Source organism: Herpailurus yagouaroundi, unplaced genomic scaffold (genome assembly GCF_014898765.1).
Source record: "Herpailurus yagouaroundi ecotype Mexico unplaced genomic scaffold, PumYag 140, whole genome shotgun sequence".
In the NCBI taxonomy this organism is placed as follows: Eukaryota; Metazoa; Chordata; class Mammalia; order Carnivora; family Felidae; genus Herpailurus; species Herpailurus yagouaroundi.
The window spans coordinates 51,790,239-51,813,161 of NW_024412395.1; the positions used below are offsets into that span (position 1 = coordinate 51,790,239).

The following is a 22,923-nucleotide window of genomic DNA, read 5'->3' on the forward strand; positions in this document are numbered from 1 at the left end:
AGAGAGGATAAGACAAATGTATATATTGCTAATATTTGGAGAATATTCTGAGGAGTATACAAAATTTCATATGTTATTCTTGCATCTTTACTATAAATGTGAAATTAAGTCAAAAGTCAAAATAAAAAGTTAAAATTGGGCACCTAGGTGGCTCAGTCAGTTAAACATCTGACTTGATCTCAGCTCAGGTTTTCGTCACAGGGTCCTGAGTTCAGGCCCCGTGTTGGGCTCCACACTGGGTATGGAGCCTACTTGAAAAAAAAAAAGTTAAAACTAAAAAGTAAATTCGGTGCTACTTCTCTCCTTTTGACTGGGCAGTTCATCAGCCACTTTCTCTTTTTTTTTTTTTTTTTTAATATATGAAATTTATTGTCAAATTGGTTTCCATACAACACCCAGTGCTCATCCCAAAAGGTGCCCTCCTCAATACCCATCATCCACCCTCTCCTCCCTCCCACCCCCCATCAACCCTCAGTTTGTTCTCAGTTTTTAACAGTCTCTTATGCTTTGGCTCTCTCTCACTCTAACCTCTTTTTTTTTTTTTCTTCCCCTCCCCCATGGGTTCCTGTTAAGTTTCTCAGGATCCACATAAGAGTGAAACCATATGGTATCTGTCTTTCTCTGTATGGCTTATTTCACTTAGCATCACACTCTCCAGTTCCATCCACGTTGCTACAAAAGGCCATATTTCATTTTTTCTCATTGCCAGGTAGTATTCCATTGTGTATATAAACCACAATTTCTTTATCCATTCATCAGTTGATGGACATTCAGGCTCTTTCCATAATTTGGCTATTGTTGAGAGTGCTGCTATGAACATTGGGGTACAAGTGCCCCTATGCATCAGTACTCCTGTATCCCTTGGATAGATTCCTAGCAGTGCTATTGCTGGGTCATAGGGTAGGTCTATTTTTAATTTTCTGAGGAACCTCCACACTGCTTTCCAGAGCAGCTGCACCAATTTGCATTCCCACCAACAGTGCAAGAGGGTTCCCGTTTCTCCACATCCTCTCCAGCATCTATAGTCTCCTGATTTGTTCATTTTGGCCACTCTGACTGGCGTGAGGTGATACCTGAGTGTGGTTTTGATTTGTATTTCCCTGATAAGGAGCGACACTGAACATCTTTTCATGTGCCTGTTGGCCATCCGGATGTCTTCTTTAGAGAAGTGTCTATTCATGTTTTCTGCCCATTTCTTCACTGGGTTATTTGTTTTTTGGGTGTGGAGTTTGGTGAGCTCTTTATAGATTTTGGATACTAGCCCTTTGTCCGATATGTCATTTGCAAATATCTTTTCCCATTCCGTTGGTTGCCTTTTAGTTTTGTTGGTTGTTTCCTTTGCTGTGCAGAAGCTTTTTATCTTCACAAGGTCCCAGTAATTCACTTTTGCTTTTAATTCCCTTGCCTTTGGGGATGTGTCGAGTAAGAGATTGCTACAGCTGAGGTCAGAGAGGTCTTTTCCTGCTTTCTCCTCTAAGGTTTTGATGGTTTCCTGTCTCAGCCACTTTCTCTTTATTTATTTATTTTTTTTTTTAATTTTTTTTCAACGTTTATTTATTTTTGGGACAGAGAGAGACAGAGCATGAATGGGGGAGGGGCAGAGAGAGAGGGAGACACAGAATCGGAAACAGGCTCCAGGCTCTGAGCCATCAGCCCAGAGCCTGACGCGGGGCTCGAACTCACGGACCGCGAGATCGTGACCTGGCTGAAGTCGAACGCTTAACCGACTGCGCCACCCAGGCGCCCCAGCCACTTTCTCTTTAGATCACAGTCTCTCTCAATCCATACCTGCAAGTCTAGTCACATGAGCATTGCCCCGCTTGCTGTCTGTCCTTGACTTCTCCACTGTGACGTTGCTGACTGCATACAATCTTGTTTAGGCTTTTTCACTTCAGTTTTTAAAAATTCCCTCAACTGTTTCTCCCTACGCTCACGCCCCCTCCCTCATTTGTCTTTGGGCCTCATCGTTTAGTGCCTGCTTATCTATCATGCACTTTATTTCAGGATTTCAGAACTTCTTGCTTTTATTTCTCTGAACTGAGCACTGCTTTCATAATTAAAGGAGGAAAACAGGGTTAAATATACCACCTTTGGTGGGTAAACTAGTGACAAGAGCATCATCCAAAGAATGTGGATGTTAGACTCCTCTTACCTCTGACTTACTTGGACAAGTCACATCAGCCTTTCTAGGCCTCAGTTTTCCCACTTAAAGCATGAAAGAGAAATGGTAAATTACCTCTGAAGTTTCCTTTGTCTCCACAAGTCTCTGCCCTGGCCTAATTCAGGCTTTAAAGTGCTAGAACTGTCACTCAAAAGTAACTCAACCCACAAGTTACCTTGTGACCCCACTCAAAGGAGAAACAGAGGTCACGAAAGGAAGCTACCCCCGGGGTACCTGTCATTAGCATTCCCTGTCCCTCAAGCCTGAAGTTTCCCAGTTCAGGGACTTTCAGAAGTACAAAATTATAGACAACTAATATTAAACACCTTGCTACGTGTGTGTTTCTAAATTCTGACCGTGGATATATCTTCTGACTTAATTATTTTAAAATCCTTTTGTTGTCTTTTTTGTTCTGCCTAAAAGCACAAATGGAAACCTTTTGCCCCAATTTTGCAAGAATTTTTATTTACATTTTCCTGATGAAGATGCTGAGGTACTGATTTGTCCAAGATCAAGTTGTCATATTTGGCAAATAAAAATGCAGGATACCCACTTAAATTTGAATTTTATATAAATAACTTTTAGTGTATGTCCCATGAAATATTTTAAAAAACATACCAAAAAATTATGTGTTGTATACTTAGAATTCAAAATACACCATTAGTGAGTGTATTTTAGTGCTAGCCCATGTGTTTTGGCACTAATATGTCAAGAATATGTACGTGTATATCATAAATATGTATCATAAAGTATGTTGCTAAGCCTTTATCAATTGTTTGCAATAGTCTTCTGGCTTCTACGTGCTGTAACACAATGTTTTTTACCTTTTAGGAGCTTTTCCTTGAAAGCATATTCAAAGACATCAATTCCTATTTTTTTATTAAGGGCTCTATTCAGATATCATCTACTGCAGCCATTCAGTCTAAAATTGCAGACCCAAGCCTGGGTGGCTTAGTCTGTTAAGTGTTCAACTCTTGATTTCAGTTCGGGTCATGATCTCACAGTTGTGAGATCGAGCCCCATGTCAGCCTCGGCGCTGAGCGTGGAAGCTGTTTGGAATTCTCTCCCCCTTACCATCTGCCTCTCTCTGTCACCCACCCCCCCCACCCCCCGCCGCTCATGTGTGATCACTTGTACTTGCTCCCTCTCTCCCTCAAAATAAATAAATAAACATTTTTTTTAAATAAAAAATAAAAATAAATAAAATTGCAGACCCTGCCTCCAGCACTTCTAATGCCCCTTTCTTGCTTCAGTTTTCTTCTTTGGCACTTCTGTTTAACGTGCTAGCATATTTACTTTTCTCTTTCATTCGTTGTCTGCTTCCCCCACTAGAATATAGGTTCTTAAGAGCATAGCAATCTTTGATTTCCTTGTCACTGCTGTATCCCCCGTAACAGCAAGAGACAAAGGTACTCAAAAATTATTTGTGGAATGAGTGAATGATATCTGGGAGGCAATTGAGGACCTTATATCGCACACATAATATATGTTTTATAATTATACAGAGTCTTTTTTTTAATTAATTAATTTATTTATTTAGAGTGTGTGTGAGTGTGAGCAGGGGAGGGGCAGAGAGAGGGAAAGACAGAATCCCAAGCAGGTTCCACACTGCCAGCACTGCCAGTGCAGAGCGCACCCTTGGGCTTGAACTCCCAAACCCTGAGATCATGACCTGAGCCAAGATCGAGTCGGACGCTCAACTGACTTAGCCACCCAGGCACCCCAATTACACAGAATCTTAAGTCTTCCCAGCAAATTAGAATCTTGAGCGTGGTACAGTGTGTATAATCTTCATATTAGTCCATAGACACAAAGTAAATAAAAGGTCAACAGGTCAGGGATCAAGGAGAATCTCCGGATACAGTTGGGCTTAATTTAATCTGTTTCCTGGCAAGTTTTCTAGAATTAAATGTTAGTTGCTCCAGGCAACATTGATTAAGATCCCAAATCAATTGTGTCACTGTCTACAGAAGTCCAGCAACAAAATGGTGCCAGAGGCTGAGAACACAGGCTCTGTGTCCACCGGACCTGGGTTTGTATCAGAATGTCTGGATGCCACCTGCACAGGGCACTCAGTCCGCCCCAGTTTCAGCTGTGAAAAGGGCACTCTGGTAGGACCTTCGCTGCTAGCACTGACTTGAGGATTAAACAAGAGCATCCAGTCACATCCTGAGCACAGAAAAGTGTGCTCAGCTATTCTGGCTGTGCTGTAGCCCTCAGCCCATGGTCATCCATTTCTTTGGGTCACAGTGCACTTCCTCACTACTGCATCCGAGTTCCATCCCTGGGCCTGAGGCTGGTTTTGTCTTTGCTCCCTTGGTTGCTGACAAAGAAATGAAGTACGTTTTATGGGTTACTTTAAATGTGGGTTATTTTAAGGGCTCTTGGTTGAGTGTCCTTTTTTCCAATAAGACAAGTATTCTCAGCAGAATGAAGAAAAGTCTTCTGCTCTTAACCTTAGACTTTACACATGACAGCTGCCTGCAATAAAGTAGTAAAGGAGAAAAAAAGAAATGAGAATACAAGAGCTGGCTAAGGCTGTGTGGTCTCACGGTTGGGGAAAAGCAATGAGGCAAACAAATATCAAATTTAAAGGACTCAGTGGGACTTGGGAAATTAGCATAAGTACATACATTTAACTAGTAGTGCTAACTTTGAGCAATGACATTATGAAACATTTATTAGGCCTTTTGAGCCCTTTTGATGAATTTGTCCTTGAGCCATGCTCTAAAACTTAAAATAATTACGTGTCCAAGAACAAACTAATACCCATCTATTTAAGTATAACTTGTATATTCAACTTATTCGGCAATGATACTGGTTGGGATGCTGAGATACAGGGCATACCTTCAGAATCTTTGTAAAAGTTACCAAGTAGTCAAACGTAATTCAGAACAAATAACACAAACACTGTGATCGTTCTTTCATGTTTCCCTTTTTCCTGCAGTAATGGTGATCTTATTTTGCGTGATTATTGTTTGTTTTCACTTCTTCTGTACTCTTTGTTTTTCCTTCATGTCATATATCAAAGCCCAGGAATAATGTTTTCCTTCTTTTGGAATCAACAAATGCTAATTAAACTAATAATGAGGTACCCCTCTTTTTTGTTGACCAAAGAGCTAAGCAAAGCTTAAAAAGACTAATAATACCCAGGGTTGGTGATATGAGGAGAAGTAGGTCCTTTCATACTTTTGCAGGTATGAACGTTAATTTTTATTGCCTTTTAGAGGAGAATTTGATGATATAATTCAAAAGCTATAAAACAGGCAAAGAGTTTGCTCACCTTTTGACTCAACAGCCTCAAATTAAGATTTATCCAAGAAGCAGGGGCACCTGGCACCTGGGTGGCTCAGTCAGTTGAGCGTCTGACTTCGGCTCAGGTTATGATTTCACAGCTTGTGAGTTCGAGCCCCGTGTTGGGCTCTGTGCTGACAGTTCAGAGCCTGGAAGCTGCTTCAGATTCTGTCTCGTCTCTCTCTACCCCTCCCCCCACCTCTCTTAAATATAAATATAAAAAAAGATTTATCCAAGAAAATAATTGGATGAGTACTCATAACTATATGCACAAAATATTTCATGATTTGTTATTTATAATGTCGTAAAACTGGAAACAACTTAAATATCCAAAAGTAAGAGATAAAATCATTTATGATACTCACCCAACGTAATACTATGCAACCATAAATACGATATGCCTGCACACTTGCATATATGTGTAGTGCACACAAATATAGCAAAAGATGCTCCTAACTTGGAAAGGTAAGTTAAAATGGCAAACATCTGAGCCTTTGTCTTTTTTAAATGTATATTATATGCATAGAAAAGCGTCTGAAAAAATATACATCAAGATATTAACAGATCCATTTGGTTGTGGAAATTATCCTTGATCTTTATTTTCTTCTCTTTAAATATCTGTTTTAGATGATTCAATAATGAATTGTTTTTAGGTTTATTATTTCTTCTGAGAGAGAGAGAGAGAGAGAGAGCACATGAGGGAGGGGCAGAGAGAGAGAGGGAGAAACCCAAGGAGGCTACCCACTGTCAGAGTAGAGCTGGACACAGGGCTTGAAGTCACGAAACTGTGAGATCATGATCTGAGCCAAAATCAAGAGTCAAAAGTAGGACACTCAGCCAACTGAGCCACCCAGGCACCCTTATATGTTATTTTTTAATCAGAAAAAAGATTCTTCTTTATTCAGAAGGAGAAAAAAAAGGAAACATTTTGCCACCAGTTCTTTTAGTCATTTGCTTTGGGGAGAAAGTCAAAGATTACTACACTTTCATTGATTAGTGATTGGTCAATATTCAGACCTCTTGGGAATTTGGAGCATCTTCAACTAAAAAATAAAGAAGAAAAGACAAAACTGATGAACACAACTCTGATGTCTCAAAGGCCAAGTGGCTTGTTCCCTTGACTCTCCCTTCTTGAGCATAATTTGATGAAGCCCACCTTCACTAGATGATTTGCAGACATTCTTAATTGGTCAGCATGTGGCACCAGGTGAGTTAGTTACAATAGTAAGTTTTCAGTGTGGTTATGTTCAGTAGATTGTGGAAATGCACCAGGGTGCCTCCAACTCTGCCCAGAGTACAAGAGATGGCCTGGGTGGGGATGGTGCAGGAAAGGCTCTTCCAAGCTAAAGGGTAAAGGTGCAATGGCCGGGTGCGTCAGAGAGGAGACGACATTGCAGGAAAAGCACAGAAGTATGAATACAACCATGATGAGGTTTGGTGGGGGCATGGCAAATGCTTATTTGTTGTGATGGTGGTGATAGAGAATAAAGGCATTCTAGAAATCATAGCTTTCCAAGTTTTGTAATACAGTATGCATTACTTATACATTTATGTTTACGTGAAAATCTGTGTTCTTAGAACATTTTCCATTCTTCCAATCCTCTGTACCTTCAAAGCCATTTTAATAAATGTAAGAAAAGATGCATGGACACCTGGCTAAAACAAATCAGGGAAGAGTAGATGCACAGTGACAGTATAGGGAGATTCAGATATGGTGGTGTTCCACATTTGTACCCTCAGCCCTCACAATGTTCAGATTACATATAATTGCTAAATAAGAATTCTTCAGTTGCCAGTTGGGGTTTGACCTGTGGCCAGTTCACATGGAAACCCCATTAGTGCTCAGGTCAGCTCGGGATCTTTTACAAAGGACGGTGTCCTTTTCTCTGATGTCGTTTTTAAAAAAATGTCTTTATTTACCTAACCTTGAACTTATCAAAACCATTTGCAAAGATGTTTATGTTTTCTATTACCCTTCATGGTAATTTCCATAAGGAAAGTTGTATGACTTATTTATCTTATGACTTATCTGAAATCCCCAAGATTCATGGGATCCTACTATGTTAAAGTATCTTGGTCTGAGCATATCTTTTGCAGGGTGGATTGGCTGGTGCTTCTTGGGAACAAGAAATTGACCTCTTCTTATTAAGAGCTCCATGTACAACAGATTTTTTTTTTCAGAGCTATCAAAGAAACAGGAGCAAATTTGCTTGGTTATGCTGATTAGCCTTTCTCCCAGGGCTACCACAGAAGACACACGAATTTACAATGAGAACTACTCAGACAGCAGGAAGCTAACAAATCAACCGACAATGAATTAGCTGCAACCTATCCTGTTTTGAAATTAGAATATACTTTCAAGTGTGAACGACTAATGAGTTTCTCAGTTTGTCTACAAGCCATTCTAAATTACAATTGATAAAAGATAAGACATAATCCTGCAAATTTTATCAGAGTTAATAAAAACTGCAAAAAGAAATTTAAATGAAGTTTATAAAACGGAGAGTCAGAGGGTAACCACTGTGTCTCTGTTCCCATCCAAGAAAAGCTACCCTAACCCTAAAGTAGGAAAAGGCCAGTTACCAGACCAGATTGATGGATCAGATCCTCAACGTTCACACAGAGCACGTGGCTTCCTTTAATTATAATGCATAAATCAGTCTCCAGAGTATATCAACCAACTAGTGAGAGTATAGTCCAAATTATACTACTCACTGTAAAACCACACACTGGCATTCATTCTACTTTTCAAATATGACTCTTGTGAGTTTGGTTCACAACTCCACTCTGAAAAAGTCATCACCCCTCAGTGAACTGGCAAACTCAATTTTGGAGCCTGTTAAAGCTGAGACCCAGTTTTGGAGTGTGGTGACTTCACCTAGTGCTGCCAACCCAGCATGACAAAGCCAGCTGGCCCCATGGATCTTTGCTATAGAAGAAAAATGCTGGGGCATTCTCAGCAGCCATGCACTCGGGAGCCACCCTGCACCCGGCCTCTCATCCATTCACACTGGGATGAGAGTTTAAGAAAGAATTAGATGTGAGTTTCATTTTGGGGGCTTTTTCAGGGCAGATGCCCAGCGGAAGCGCTGTCCCTGAGGCGTGAGATTTTCTGTGACTCCTAGAACCCACAGCTGAGTGAACTGACTGCAGCAAAGCAGCAGAGCTGCTGAGCCCCGGAGGCAATCTGCTTAAGACTTCAGTCATGGCTTCAGAGAGGCTCAAAGAGCCCTTGGAATATGTAAGGAATCGAATGTAGACGGACAACTGCTTCCTATTTACTGCCATTTCGCATGTGATTCCTAATAGAGGCTGAGGACACTATTGTATTTTTAAATATTCCTACAGTTTTAATGTTTATTATTTAAGACAGAGAGACAGAGCATGAGTGGGGAGAGGCGGAGAGAGGAGGAGACACAGAATCCGAAGCAGGCTCCAGGCTCTGAGCCATCAGCCCAGAGCCCGACGCGGAGCTCAAACTCACAAACTGTGAGATCGTGACCTGAGCTGAAGTCGGATGCTTAACTGACTGAGCCACCCAGGCACCCAATAATATCACACTTTAAAAATGAATAATTCCTGGGGTGCCTGGCTGGCTCAGTCAATAGAGCATGCGACTCTTATCCTTCAGGTTGTGAATTCAAGATGCACACTGGGCATGGAGCCTACTTAAAAAAATAAAATAAAATAATAAAAATTAATAATTCCTTAATATCATCTAATACCAATTCATAGTCAAAATTTCCCAGTTGTCCTAAGAATGTCCTTTACACCTTTTTGTACAAGCCGGGGTCCAATTTAGGTCATTACCTTGCATTGAGTTGTTATGTCCCTAAATCTCATTTAATACATAATCCTCACTTTCTCATGACACTTTTTAAGGAATTGAAGCTAATTATCTCATAAAATTATAGCTCACTTTCTGTATTTGTTTGCTTGATTCTTCGTGGTCTTATCTTGTCCCTCTATATCCTGCATTCTAGGTAAACTGTAAGTTAGATTTAAAGCTTTGATTACATTCAAGTGAGATGAAACAAAAAATATAAATGTCATGGATGATGTTGAATTCATCATATTGCCTCACATCACAAGACAATGTTGTCTTGGCTAGTGGTGCTAAGACTGGCACTAGATTAAGATGGTGACCTTGTGATTTCTCCAGTGTTCTGTTAAACCTTGTTCTCCTTGTGACCTGAAAGAAGGACTCTGTGTGGCAGTGCTTTGGCACCATATGAATGTCCTGTTGACTATCAACCATTTGTCTGAAGGTTTTATGAGCAATTGACAATCCTTGCCTAAATCAATAATTTCCTGTTGAAGTTTCCTTTTCTATGTCAGCAGGTTTTGTGCTGCCTTATTTTTTTAAGTTTTTATTTTAATTATAGTTAGTTAACATACAGTGTTGTATTAGTTTCAGGTGTACAGTATAGTGATTCAACAATTACATACATCACCCTGTTCTCATCATGAAAAGTGCCCTCCTTAATCCCCATTACCTGTTTAACTCAATCCTTAACACCTTCCCCTCTGGTAATCATCAGTTTGTTCTAATTGAGAGTCTGTTTCTTAGTTTGTCTCTCTCTCTCCCTCTGTTTTGTTCCCCCCCCTTGCTCATTTATTTTGTTTCTTAAATTCCACATATGAGCGAAATCATATGGCATATGGTGTTTGTCTTTTTCTGACTGACTTATTTTGCTTAGCATTATACTCTCTAGCTCCATCTATGTCATTGCAGGTGGCAAGATTTCATTCTTTTTTATGGCTGAATAATATTCCATTATAGACATATTACCACATCTTTATCCATTCATCTATTGATGGGCTGCTTCCATATCTTGGGCTGCTTCCATATCTTGGCTATTATAAATAATGTTGCTCTAAACATAGGTGAATACAAAGCATAAGAGACTCTTAAAAACTGAGAACAAACTGAGGGTTGATGGGGGGTGGGAGGGAGGGGAGGGTGGGTGATGGGTATTGAAGAGGGCATCTTTTGGGATGAGCACTGGGTGTTTTATGGAAACCAATTTGACAATAAGTTTCATATATTAAAAAAAATAAATAAAAAATAGATAAATAAACATAGGTGAATATATCCCTTTGAATTAGTGTTTTTGTATTCTTTGGGTAAATACCCAGGAGTACAACTGATGGATCGTAGGGTAATTCTGTTTTTAACGTTTTGGCGAACCTCCATACTGTTTTCCAGAGTGGCTGCACCATTTTGCATTTTTCCCAACAGTGCAAGAGGGTTCCTTTTTTCCACATCCTCTCCAACACTTGCTGTTTCTTGTGTTTTTTATTTTAACTATTCTGACAGGTGTGAGGTTATTATCTCATTGGAGTTTTGATTTGCATTAAGTGATGATGAACATCTTTTCATGTGTCTGTTGGCCATCTGGTCGTCTTCTTTGGAGAAATGTCAGTTCATATCTTCTGTCCATTTTTAATTAGATTATTTGCTTTTTGGGTGTTGAATTTTATAAGTATATATTTTGGGTACTAACTCTTTATCAGATATGTCATTTGCAAATATATTCTCTAATTCCATAGGTTGCCTTTTATTTTACTGATTATTAATTTCACTGTGCAGAAGCTTTTTATTTTGATGTAGTACCAATAGTTTATTTGTGGTTTTGTTTCCCTTGCCTCAGGACACATAATGTAGAAAAAAGTTGCTAACACCCGATGTCAAAGAGGTTACTGCCTGTGTCCTCTTTTAGGATTTTAATGGTTTCAGGTCTTGCATTTAGGTCTTTAATCCATTTTGAATTTATTTTTGTGTATGGTGTAAAAAAGTGGTACAGTTTCTTTATTTTGCATGTTGGTGTCCAGTTTTCCCAACACCATTTGTTTAAGAAACTGTTCTTTTCCCACTGGATATTCTTTACTGCTTTGTCAAAGATTAACTGACCAGATAGGTGTGGGTTAATTTCTGGGTTTTCTATTCTGTTCCATTGACCTATGTGTCTGTTTTTATGCCAGTACCATACTGTTTTGATCACTGCAACTTTGTAATATAACTTGAAATCCAGAATTGTGATGTCTCCAGCTTTGCTTTGCTCTTTCAAGATTGCTTTGACTATTTGGGGTCTTTTGTGGTTCCATGCAAATTTTAGAATTGTATATTCTATTTCTGTGAAAAATGCTATTGGTATTTTGATAGGAATTGCATTAAATCTATAGATTGATTGGGGTTGTATAGACACTTTAACAGTATTTGTTCTTCCAGTCCATGAGCATGGAATGTCTTTCCATTTCTTTGTGTCCTCTGTAATTTCTTTCATTGGTGTTTTATAGTTTTCAGAGTATAGGTCTTTCACCTCGTTGCTTAAGTTTATTCCTAGGCATCTTAATGGCATGGTGCATTTATGGGTGCAATTATAAATGGGATTATTTTCTTAATTTTTCTTTCTGCTGCTTCATTATTTGTGTATAGAAATACAACAGATTTCTCTACATTAATTTTGTATATTGTGACTTTACTGGATTCATTTATCAGTTCTAATAGTTTTTTGGTAGTCTTTCGGTTTTTCTATATATAGTATCATGACCTCCACAATAGTGAAAGTTTTACTTCCTCCTTACTGTTTTGGATGCCTTTTATTTCTTTGTTGTCTGTTGTGGCTAGGACTTCCAGTACTATGTTGAATACAAGTGGTGAGAGTGAACATCCTTATCTTGTTCCTGACCTTCAGGGAAAGGCTCTCAGTTTTTCCCCATTGAGGATGATGTTTGCTGTGTGTTTTTCATATAGGCCCTTATTATGTTGATGTTTGTTCCCTCTACACCTACTTTATTTGAGGATTTTTATCGTGAATCGATGTTATACTTTGTCAAATTCTGGTGCACTATTTATGGACTAGTTATGACATGAACCAAGTCATTAGTTTCTTGAGCCTTGATTCCCTCACCTGTAAAATGAGTATAAAACAATAGAACCAAATTCACATGGTTGTTGGAAGCATTATGTAACTATGTATCCATTCTTTGACAGTTGCCTGGTGACATGTATGCATGCAGTAAACATTGGCTATTTTTTTTACCATCGTGCTTTTCCTTATTTGGGGGATGACAGCTTATGGAGCATTATCATTCACTGCCAGTCTTAAGTCCTTGAGGCTTATGACAACATATCTGATAAAATTGCTGAAAAGGAGTTGAGGCAGTTAGACTTTTGAAAAAAAAGCTTACTTATACCGTTTTTTAAAGGCATTTTGGAATTTGTTTCAAACAAGGGTGGTTCAGATTAGTATTTCCTAAGGCATGTTAAAAGAACCAGTAGGCCTCCGACACCCTCACTGGGAGATGGGCGACACTGTTAAGATAACATCTGGGAAATGCTGTGTCTTCTTTTCCCCTGGTGGGGTTTCATTGTGCATAGTATTAAGTTAAAGTTTCCAGAAAGCTTCTTAGGAAAGAAACCTGCTTCAATCAAGTATTTGTTTAATCAGGGATTTTCTAATCTATTTGCCTGTAGGCACTACTGTCTCCACCTCCGCTTTTATAAAACCGTGTAACACATACAAACATTATATTGAGTTGCCTTAGATTCTTCCAAAGGCTTGAATGAAGAGGGGGTCACACAGATGGACTGACCCTCTGCAGAGAGTTGTAAGATGTCTGTCCTTGGCTTTGGATCCTAGAAAGCCATGCAAGTGAGTGGAGTTCTTAAGAGGTTCCATTTCCATGTTGGGGCAGGGAGGGCAGAAATTAGAGTGCCCATAGTAATGTGACAGCTAAACTCTCCTCCTTAGATTTTCTCCAAACCTTACCAGGACTCCTAGAGGACTTCAGAGGCCATCTGTCCTTTAGGCCTCCCAGAGCCATGGGCCTTGCCGAGGCTGACAGGAATGCGTTCCTTGGGCTGGTGCATAGAAACCAAAGGGCACAGAGGGTGTCCAGTTTCAGAGGAAGACAGAGGTTTGGAGTCAGACCAACAGTGGTCAGTGTCTTAGCTCTGCCAGGTATTCACGTGATCCCTGGCCAAATCCCTTACCCTCTCTGAACTACAGTTTCGTTATCTGTATAATAGGGACAGTTAAAGTACTTAGCTCAAATTGTTGTGAGATTCTCATTAGATACATAAAAGCATTTTTAAAAATATGAAATGTTATATAAAAGCTCATTAATTTAATGTTAATGTTAAGGGTATTTTTAACCTGATCTTCATGGCCCATATTTTGGGGGTCCCGTAGTCATTCTTTTATGCATTCTTGTCAAATATTTATTGAGCCCTTACAACATACCAGCCACTAGGGTTAGGTGCTGATAGAGAGTACAGAATAAAGTAGATCTGATCCCTGCCTTCTTAGAACTTACATTCCATAGTGGGAGTCATACGATAAACAAATGTATACACAAATCAGTGTATCATTATAGTCCCCTCTCCCCAGCTACTGATGTGATATTTTTTAAATGGGGATATTGCTTATTCTCTATTTATAGATGCATTTAGAAGGTAAATCCATGAACTGTTCACAGAAAATCCAGAAAATGAATTTATCAGTTTAAATAAGGAATAAGATTTTTAATAGAGAACCAGAAGAGACCTTAGGAATAGTTTATCTCAATCACTTCATCTTATAGATGAGGAAAACTAGAATACTAAATAGAATACTAAAGAAGTTTCCCCAGTCGTGTGTATGCATCTGAGTGTGTGAGTGCGTGAGGGAGTGAGTATCTGTGAGAGAGAGAAAGAGAGAGAGAGCGATCCCAGAGATCTTGAGGCAGGAGTTAGAATCCAGATTTCCCTTCCCCTAATTTTTGCTTTCCACTCTGCTGGGGTCCAACGGCAAGGGCTGGCTCATATTTTAACAGTGAGTTATTATCACACTTTTATACAGTGGGTTTCAATTGCTAGAAATTGGGGACACAGCACAATTGATTTTTCCAAACTTTGCTCCATGAGACGTTAATATTTTAATAGATGTTAGTAGTTTATCACTTTTTTAAGTTTATTTATTTACTTTGAGAGAGAGCGCATGCGAACAAGTCAGGGAGGGACAGAGAGAAAGAGGGAAAGAGAGAGAATCCCAAGCAGGCTCCATACTGTCAGCACAGAGCCCAATACGGGGCTCAAACTCACAAGCTATGAGACCCTGACCAGAGCTGAAACCAAGAGTCAGATGCTTAACCGACTGAGCCACCCAGGCGCTCTAGTAGTTTATCACTTTTTGAGTTGTTTGGTCAAATTAGTTTAAGAAACTTTGCAGCCCTCCCCGCCAACCCCTGTGCCTTAGGAGTCCATAAATGAATACCATGACTATAAAAGATCATTCTTGCAATAAGGAAGCCTCTTAACTATGTACAATTCAGCATTTCCCATATTTACTTGACTACAGACTCTATTTTGAATTATTTCACAATTAATGTGATTAATGTGCTGGCTGGGAAGTCTAACCTTAGCATCAGTTTTGTTGGCTTCTTGGTAGAGTCTGGGAATGCCTAATAGTAAACTAAATTGTATCACACAACTTTAACAAGGGCAAGCTTCTTCAGTCTTAGGACCTCAGGCTGACTGTGGATATAGCAGCAATACCTAATAGGATGCATTTTCTTAAGTTGACGGTGTTCTTTTAACCAAGGACTAGAATGGGAAACGATGGGAACTTAGAATGTGTTCTGATCTATCTTTGGAGGAAAACAGTCATCTGTAAGTTCTTAAAAATTATTTCAGTCCTTTTAAAAATTATTCTTTTTTTTTTTTTTTTGTTTTTTTTTTTTTTTTTAGGCATCCACAAGCCCAGTGTTCTCCAGAAGGGTATGATGTCTTCGCAGGACATCCAAATAAGGTAGCCGGATACCTTGACTCTTAAGTGACTGTGTATCTTTTACACTTGTCCCAGTTGGTGGTTGTGAAGCCTGTCTGTGGCTGCGTGGTCAGGTCATCCAAACATGAAACTGTTAGTGATATTTTGAAGTCTTTGAGACAAAAGCCCAGCTTGCTAAAGAACTTTGGTTCAGCAGAGAGACAGGGAGGTACAGTGAAGAGAGAATCAAAAGCCTGGAAATTTGCTGCTGAGAATAAATGCTAGCTGCTCCCTGAGGTGATTTGTCTGTGCACTCCACTCTCTACAGATGTTAGAGCCTCTTTTTGAGTAAGGACCCGAGGTTCTTTGGTAGCACTTTGATATCCTGCTCGAATTCAATATGTGAAATGGAGGCGTCTCTCTGTGACTTGGAGCCCACAGCAGGCTTTGAAGTCTGATCCAATTTTTGCTGCCTACTATTTGATGTTGAAAGGATGAAATGAAGAAAATGTACAGTTTTTGCCAGTAACTCTGCTGAGCATATGTAAGATTAAAAAAACAAAATCCTTTGGATGATGTACTTAGAAATGTTAAGTAGATTAATACCTTCCTATAGGTTTTCTTTTTTCTTTCTTAGGGATAAAAATTAAGTATAGGAGAAAACCAGCACAGAGCTGTTTTTTATATTCTGGACTATAATTAATTGAAGAGGGGGCTAGGTTGACTTGTTCAGAGGAAGAAATAAATGAATTAAGCAAAAGGTGCTGAGACTTTGCTACTAATTGCCCCAAGGGGAGGACCTCCACTCAATTCTAATGCAACACGGGGGCGACTCACAACATGACCCCAATATTTAGCTCCTTCCTCATATCATTAGGGTTAAAGGTCCCTTAGTTAAATGGAAGCTATGTCCTTAAGGCCGCTTCATCAGAAGATTAATGTTTCTCTTACTGGGTCTTTCTGAAGCACTCCGTTTCTGGGACTGATTTGCTGTCTTCTCGGACATGCCATGCTGCCCCAGGTCGCCCAGCACTGAGTCCTTCCAGGGGAGCCCCTGCAAAACCTGGTAAGAAGAACATTTCGAATCGCATGCTGCTTCTACCCTTTGCACACTTGTGTACGTTTTGATGCATTGTTTAGGCGGGACTGTCTATAAGGTAGGACTCGGATAGTAATATGACCTAATGTTAGCAAAAAAGTTCAGGTTTGCACTGCCATAAAGGCTGGATTAAAGGTAGCCATTTACTGCCTTCTCATGCCACTCAAGTTTACTCCTCTGAGGGAAGAAAATGAATATCAAAGGCTATTATTTCCCTTTATCTGTTAAGAACCTCAGACTAGGAATCTGCTTCACAATTTCATTTTGTCAAAGGAAGGATAAACAACGGACCAGCTTTCAGTGGAGCAGATCATTCTGGGTCAAAATCTAGGGCTTGGTAAAGCATATGGGTTAAGAGAGTAGTTCTGCTCTCTTGGCAACACTACCATTCTTTCAGCAGGAATACACACATCTTGCCACTCTCCTTTGGGAAATAGCTATTTATGGCCTCTTTTCTAAATGCTTTGCTTTAGAATATGGGGAAAGTTTGGGGGCTTATGTGTGGCTATAATCAGTACTTCTGGAAGATAAAATAGAGGCACGATGATAAGAAACATTTATGAACCAGAAGATACTAAGAACAGTGTGGATCATTCCAAAGAAAGAAACCTTTTCAACTGAAAATACTGACATTACACTTAATGTCAACCTCATCTATTTTTCTGAAGTATTCAGTAGATTCTCAGTTCTCTCCAAATTTCTTCTTAGCCTGTTTTCCAATGATAAAGTGGTACAATATGAAGTGGGAAATGTACAATAAATGTGTTAGGATCTTCAGTCCATATGGAACTTAAGCTCTTGGAAAGAGACAAGAGAAGACGAGTGTACTATAGCAGAACCTTTTAAATGGATATGTAGAAAATGATAAATCTGTCAAAGAGAATATTTTCTCCACAGTATTCAGGGTTCCCACATAGCCAGATAGCATTTAGGAATAAAGCCATAACGAGGTAGGGGTAGGAGTAGTGCAAAAAAAGAGGAAAACTTAGGGAAAAGACAGTGTGGTGGAGCAGAATCCATTATGCAGGAATTTGCTTGGCCTTTTTCTCTATCCAAACAATCTCTACCTTTTAATTGGGTTGTTTAGACCATTTACACTTAACATGATAATTGATACATTTTGGTTTGAGTCTATCATTTTGCTATTTGTTTTCTATTTGTCCCATCTGATCTTTGTTATCTTTTGGCATTCTACTTTAAAATACACATAAAAAGAAGAATTTGAAGTATGATTGAGTAGCCAAAGGCACAGATTCTGGAGTGAGACCTCCTTGGATTCAAATCTCTTTTCTCCCGTGTAGTGTTAATCAAGTTATGAAACAGCTCCTTATCTCAGTACTTACACATGTAAAATGAGGGAAATAGTCATTCACAGCTGAGGGGTTGTACTGAGGATTAAATGACCTAATAGTATAAGTAAAGAGTATAGCGTGGTGTCTGTTTCACGGTAAGGGTACCTTGTTTTCGCTGCTGCTGTGGTAATGATGGCTATTGATATTATATAAATGCAAACCAATCTATAAGTATGAAAAACGGGTAGAGAAATAAAGTTCTTATTGTAAGGCCCTAAATTTTGGTAGGAGTTTAGAGGGAGTAAGAACAGGTTATATTTGGAATTAACTATTAAAGAGATTTGTTGGATTACAGTCATCTTTCCCAGTCTTTAGGAAAGTATCCTCAAAGCCAAACTTATTAATAAGCTACATATCTGACTTGCTATAAATGGCTCATATGCACTTTCCTCTCACAACTGTGTTTTCCTTCCAATCTAGGTGGTTTTCTCTTGGGTCTGCCACCATCACCATTACTTCTTACACTCTTCTAAGTAACATCCTGAGTAGTCTTCCTGCTTCCATTCTTTTCCTCCTTCAACTTCTCTTATCACAGATACTTGAGGAGCTTTTCTAAAGCATACCCTGATCTTGACATTCCCTTTCTCCTTATTCCTCTATGGCTCCTCACTGCTTCAGCATCAACTCTAAACTTCTTGGCGTGATACTCAAGGCTATCTCTGTTATGGGCTTAATCTTCCTTTCCTAAGCGCTATCTTCCACTGATCTCTCTTTCTCAGTGTGTGCTTCAGAATATCCAAACTGTTCTCTGTTCTCCAAGCCTGCCTAGTATATCCTATCTCACCTCTGTGACTATGCCCATGCTGATCCCTCTGCCCCACTATCCTGCTTCCCTGTTCATATTCAGTCCACTCCATTCTTGAGTCCCCAGTGATTCCCATCTTCTGTGCCCTTTGACTTTTCTTGTAGTACTTATCACATCCTGCCTTACATTATAATTATTTTCATTCATCTACTAAATTTTAAACTCTCTGGGGTTGTATCTTTTCATTTCTGTGTTCTCTCCTCACAGCCTCGCCTACATCCTCTGACTAAATTCTTGAGCATCCAAAGCCCTGATGAAATATCATGGAAGCAAGAATGTAATGAAGCTCTTGAATGAGTCAGAGAAAAGTTTTAAAATGTGTTTTTAATAATCCTAGAACAAAGCAAATGTCTCTTAGTTACCCCGAAATAGGTATAGCATACGGGTAGAACAAGTTAAAATGATCCAAGCTGTTTCATTTTGTTGCTGTTGTTTTGGGTAGAGAGAGAAGGAAAGGTTTAGGCAGGAAAATGCATTACGTAAATCAAATTCCCCTTGACCTTAGAAGGCAGCAAAGATGGATTGAAGAACAAAAGCTTTCCAGTTTTATGTTTTCAAGGTTATCAGCTGCAGAAACAAGAGTATATTCTGTAAGAGACATTTTAGCAAGTTATACCTTTGTATTTAATTTTTTGCCTTGAATTACTCACTATTTCAACCCACGTTTCTTTGAAAGACTGAATGGGAATATGGTGATCTTTTCAGTGTAAGAAAAAAAAAAACCACTAACATCCAACAAGTTTGCCTTCTAACCTGCAGTGAGTGCTAATAACTTCACTGTTCTCTATGAAATGGTCTGGTGGGTTGGGGGATGGAGGGAGGCAGGGAATAATCTAAAGTTACTCAGGCCAGCTCTGCTCAGGGCAGGCATGCAAAGAAGTATACAGATGTGGGGCTTGTACAAAGGCTGTCTTCCGCCCCTGTCAGAGAGTCTAGGAAGTGTGCTTAATTGGTCTGTTTGAGCCTGATTCATTCTAAACATCGGAGAGGAAAGCACAGTATACCCAGGAAGTGCATAATACAAATCACTTTGCCACACAGGGGCGCCTGGGTGGCGCAGTCAGTTAAACGTCCGACTTCAGCCAGGTCACGATCTCGCAGTCCGTGAGTTCAAGCCCCGCGTCAGACTCTGGGCTGATGGCTCAGAGCCTGGAGCCTGTTTCCGATTCTGTGTCTCCCTCTCTCTCTGCCCCTCCCCCGTTCATGCTCTGTCTCTCTCTGTCCCCAAAATAAATAAACGTTGAAAAAAAAATTTAAAAAAAAAACAAATCACTTTGCCACTAATCCAAGGAGTGAAATTATTTAATTAGACTGATAGACATATATACAGACCTCATCTGATTTTACTGTTTAAAAATGTATTCTTTAGACATTTGTCCTTATATTTATTTATTCATTTATTTACTCGACAGTTATTAACACTTACTGAGTGCCAAGAACTGTCCTGTGCCAGGACTTCTCACATTGTTTTAAAAGACCAGTTTGAGGCTCCTTATTTTAATTTCCTTTTTTTTGTTGTTAAAAACTTTTTTAATGTTTACTTATTTTTGAGAGAAGGAGAGAGAGAGAGCATGAGCAGGGGAGGGACAGAAAGATAGATAGGGGGTCACAGAATTCAAAGCAGGCTCCAGGCTCTGAGCTGTCAGCACAGAGCCTGATGTGGGGCTCGAACTCACAAACTATGAGATTGTGACCCGAAGCAAAGTCAGACACTTAACCGACTGAGCCACCTAAGCGCCCCGTTGTTTTAATTTCTAATTTGTGCAATCAGATACTTTTATGAATACAGTAAAAATGAATTATAGTTGACTGTTCAACAATGCAGGGGTTAGGGGTGCTGAGCTCTGTGCAGTAAAAAATCCATGTCTAAGTTTTGATTCATCAACAATTTTTTAAAAAAATTTTTTAATGTTTATTGATTTTTGAGAGATAGAGACAGAAAATGAGCATGGGAGGGACAGAGAGAGAGGGAGACACAGAATCTGAAGCAGGCTCCAGGCTCTAAGCTGTCACCCAGAGCCCGACGTGGGGCTCGAACCCATGAACCATGAGATCATGACACTCAACCGAGTGAGCCACCCAGGCACCCCTGATTCATCAACAATTTACTAATAGCCTACTGTTGACCTGAAGCCTCGCTGATAACATAAGCAGTTGGTTAACACATATCATGTATATGTTATATACTGTGTTCTTACAGCAATACGTAAAATTTTCTTAATTTTTTTCAGTATTTCTAAACCATGCAGTTCATCTGAGAGTTTTTTCAAATTGTCGCAAATCTAAAAAAAAAAAAAATTTCCAACATATTTATTGGAAGAAAAAAAAAAAAACGTGTATAAGTAGACCCACACGGTTCAAACCCATGTTTTCCAAAGGCACCCTACTAGATAAACAGTCACATATTTGGATGTTGTGTCAATATTAAATTTATCTAGACTTTCCTAAATTTCTTACTCTAATTTCTTTCCTAATCTTGTTGGGACAGGTAGCAGGGAATCAGCCTCCAGACCCCATACATCACTAGCACTGTCCTAGGCATGTGTGATACATCAGGGAACAGCAGTAAAAAATTCCTGTCCTCACAGTGCTATGTTTCAGCAGAGGGAAATGACAATAAACAATACGCATAATACAAAAGTCAGTAGTATAGGATGTTAGAAGGGCCAGGTGTTAATACTGCTAGCGAGATTAGGAGTGGCCAAAGTGCACGAGGAGTGTTTGGGGGGTGGTTGCGCTTTTAAATAGGGTGGTTTGGGTGGGCTTTCTTGAGAAAGCTTGAAAGTGGTGAGCTAATTAGCCATGCAGTATTTGGAGGAAGAGCATTCCAGGCAAAGGGAGTACCTATGGCAAAGGCCCGGCATGCAGGGAATAGGTGAGGAGTAGAAAGAAGCCCATGTGGTGGGAGCTGGGAGAGCAAGAAGAATGGTAGGTGGGGAGGAGACAGATGACGTGGCTTAATGCTACTATTTTTTGTTTATTTTAACTTTTATTTATTAAGTAACCTCTGTCCCCAACATAGGGCTCAGACTCATAACCCGAGATCAAGAGTCCCATGCTCTATCAACTAAGCCAGCCAGATACCACCATATTTCTTTTCGAAGGTCAGAAAGTCATTACACTTGCTGAGAGTAACTTTAACTACACTGGGGCTTAAAGATGGAGCATGGCACCTTTGGAGGGAGCGGAGGAGCAAGTGGGATTGCACCAGCCTCCTGAGGGGAACACAGTTGGCAGTGCACCATGCTGGGGAGTGGTAGAGCCCTTGGAGAGTATCTAAGTCTGGTTTAGTGATCTGATTTCACGTCTTTCATGGCCTGTCCACCCCGCACTTCTATCCAGTCTAATGCCATCTTCTTCGTTATTTTTCATTCTTGCTTGCTGCTCATTACTAACTCTTGTTAATTTTGGCATTGGTTCAGCTATCAGAAGGCAAATTTGGGCTCTATTTTATCCTTGGAATTCTTTTTTTTTTTTTTTTTAAGTTTATTTGTTTATTTTGATAGGGAGAGAGAGAGTGTGTGTGAGTGGGAGAGGGGCAGAAAAAGAGGTAGAGATAGGATCCCAAGCAGGCTCCACACTGTCAGCATGGAGCCCGATGCGAGGCTCAAACCCTTGGAACTCTTAATCCCAGGTTGACCAAACATCTCAGTTTTCCTAGAACTGAAGGGTTTTCCAAGATGTGAATTTTCAGTGCTAACACCAGGATAAACCCAGGTAAACTGGGATGAGTTGGCCACCCTATTACAATAGTAGAAGTTGAATTTGATTTTTTTTTTTTTTTAGTAGATTCGCTGTATCAGGCCAGACAAAGCCTTAGATCCACGTGTCAGAATTGCCTCACACTGCCTGCCTATTGGAAGGGGTTACAAGCAGATTGCCAAACAGCAAGCACTATGACTGTAAAGGGCTCAGACATCACCCATTTGACAGAGAGAGTGTGTTCCTACAACAGAGTCTCAAAGGCAACATGATCCCTATTAGGAAAGCACATGGAAACCAAACCCTACATAGAGAAAAGGCTACGGGCCTTGCTGGCCTGCATCTAGCCCAATCATAGAATGCCATGCACGAGACTTTGAGGCCTCTCTTGTGTAGTCCCTAGTGCTCTGAATCCCTGCCATTTTCAACTCCCATTGGGCTGAGACATCTTTTCTTCTTGCCTGGGTGCCACAGAATTCAACGTAAACCCTCATCAGTGAGACTGGTAAAGCCTGTCTCAGGACTTTTCTCGATGGGATAATAAAGGGATTAAAGAGATAAAATTCTTACTGTTGGCGAGGGAAGTAGAAAAAACACCACCTTGTTGGATACAGGTGTGCTGTTTCAAAGGGGCACATGCACCCCAATGTTTATAGCAGTGCTATTGACAATAGCCACAGTATGGAAAGAGCCCAAATGTCCATCAGCGGATAAATGAATGGTATATATATATATATATATATATATATATATATATA

The 22,923-nt window shown here is 39.8% G+C and overlaps 1 protein-coding gene across 1 annotated transcript in view; it reads left to right on the forward strand.

The window, feature by feature from the left end:
• Window positions 1-22,923, forward strand: part of MYO3B (myosin IIIB) — a 434,070-nt gene that overhangs the window by 327,962 nt on the left and 83,185 nt on the right. The window contains exons 31-32 of the mRNA XM_040475346.1: window positions 15,189-15,249; window positions 16,174-16,273. Of these exons, the coding sequence (XP_040331280.1) occupies window positions 15,189-15,249; window positions 16,174-16,273 (161 nt within the window). The remainder of the gene's footprint in view (window positions 1-15,188; window positions 15,250-16,173; window positions 16,274-22,923) is intronic.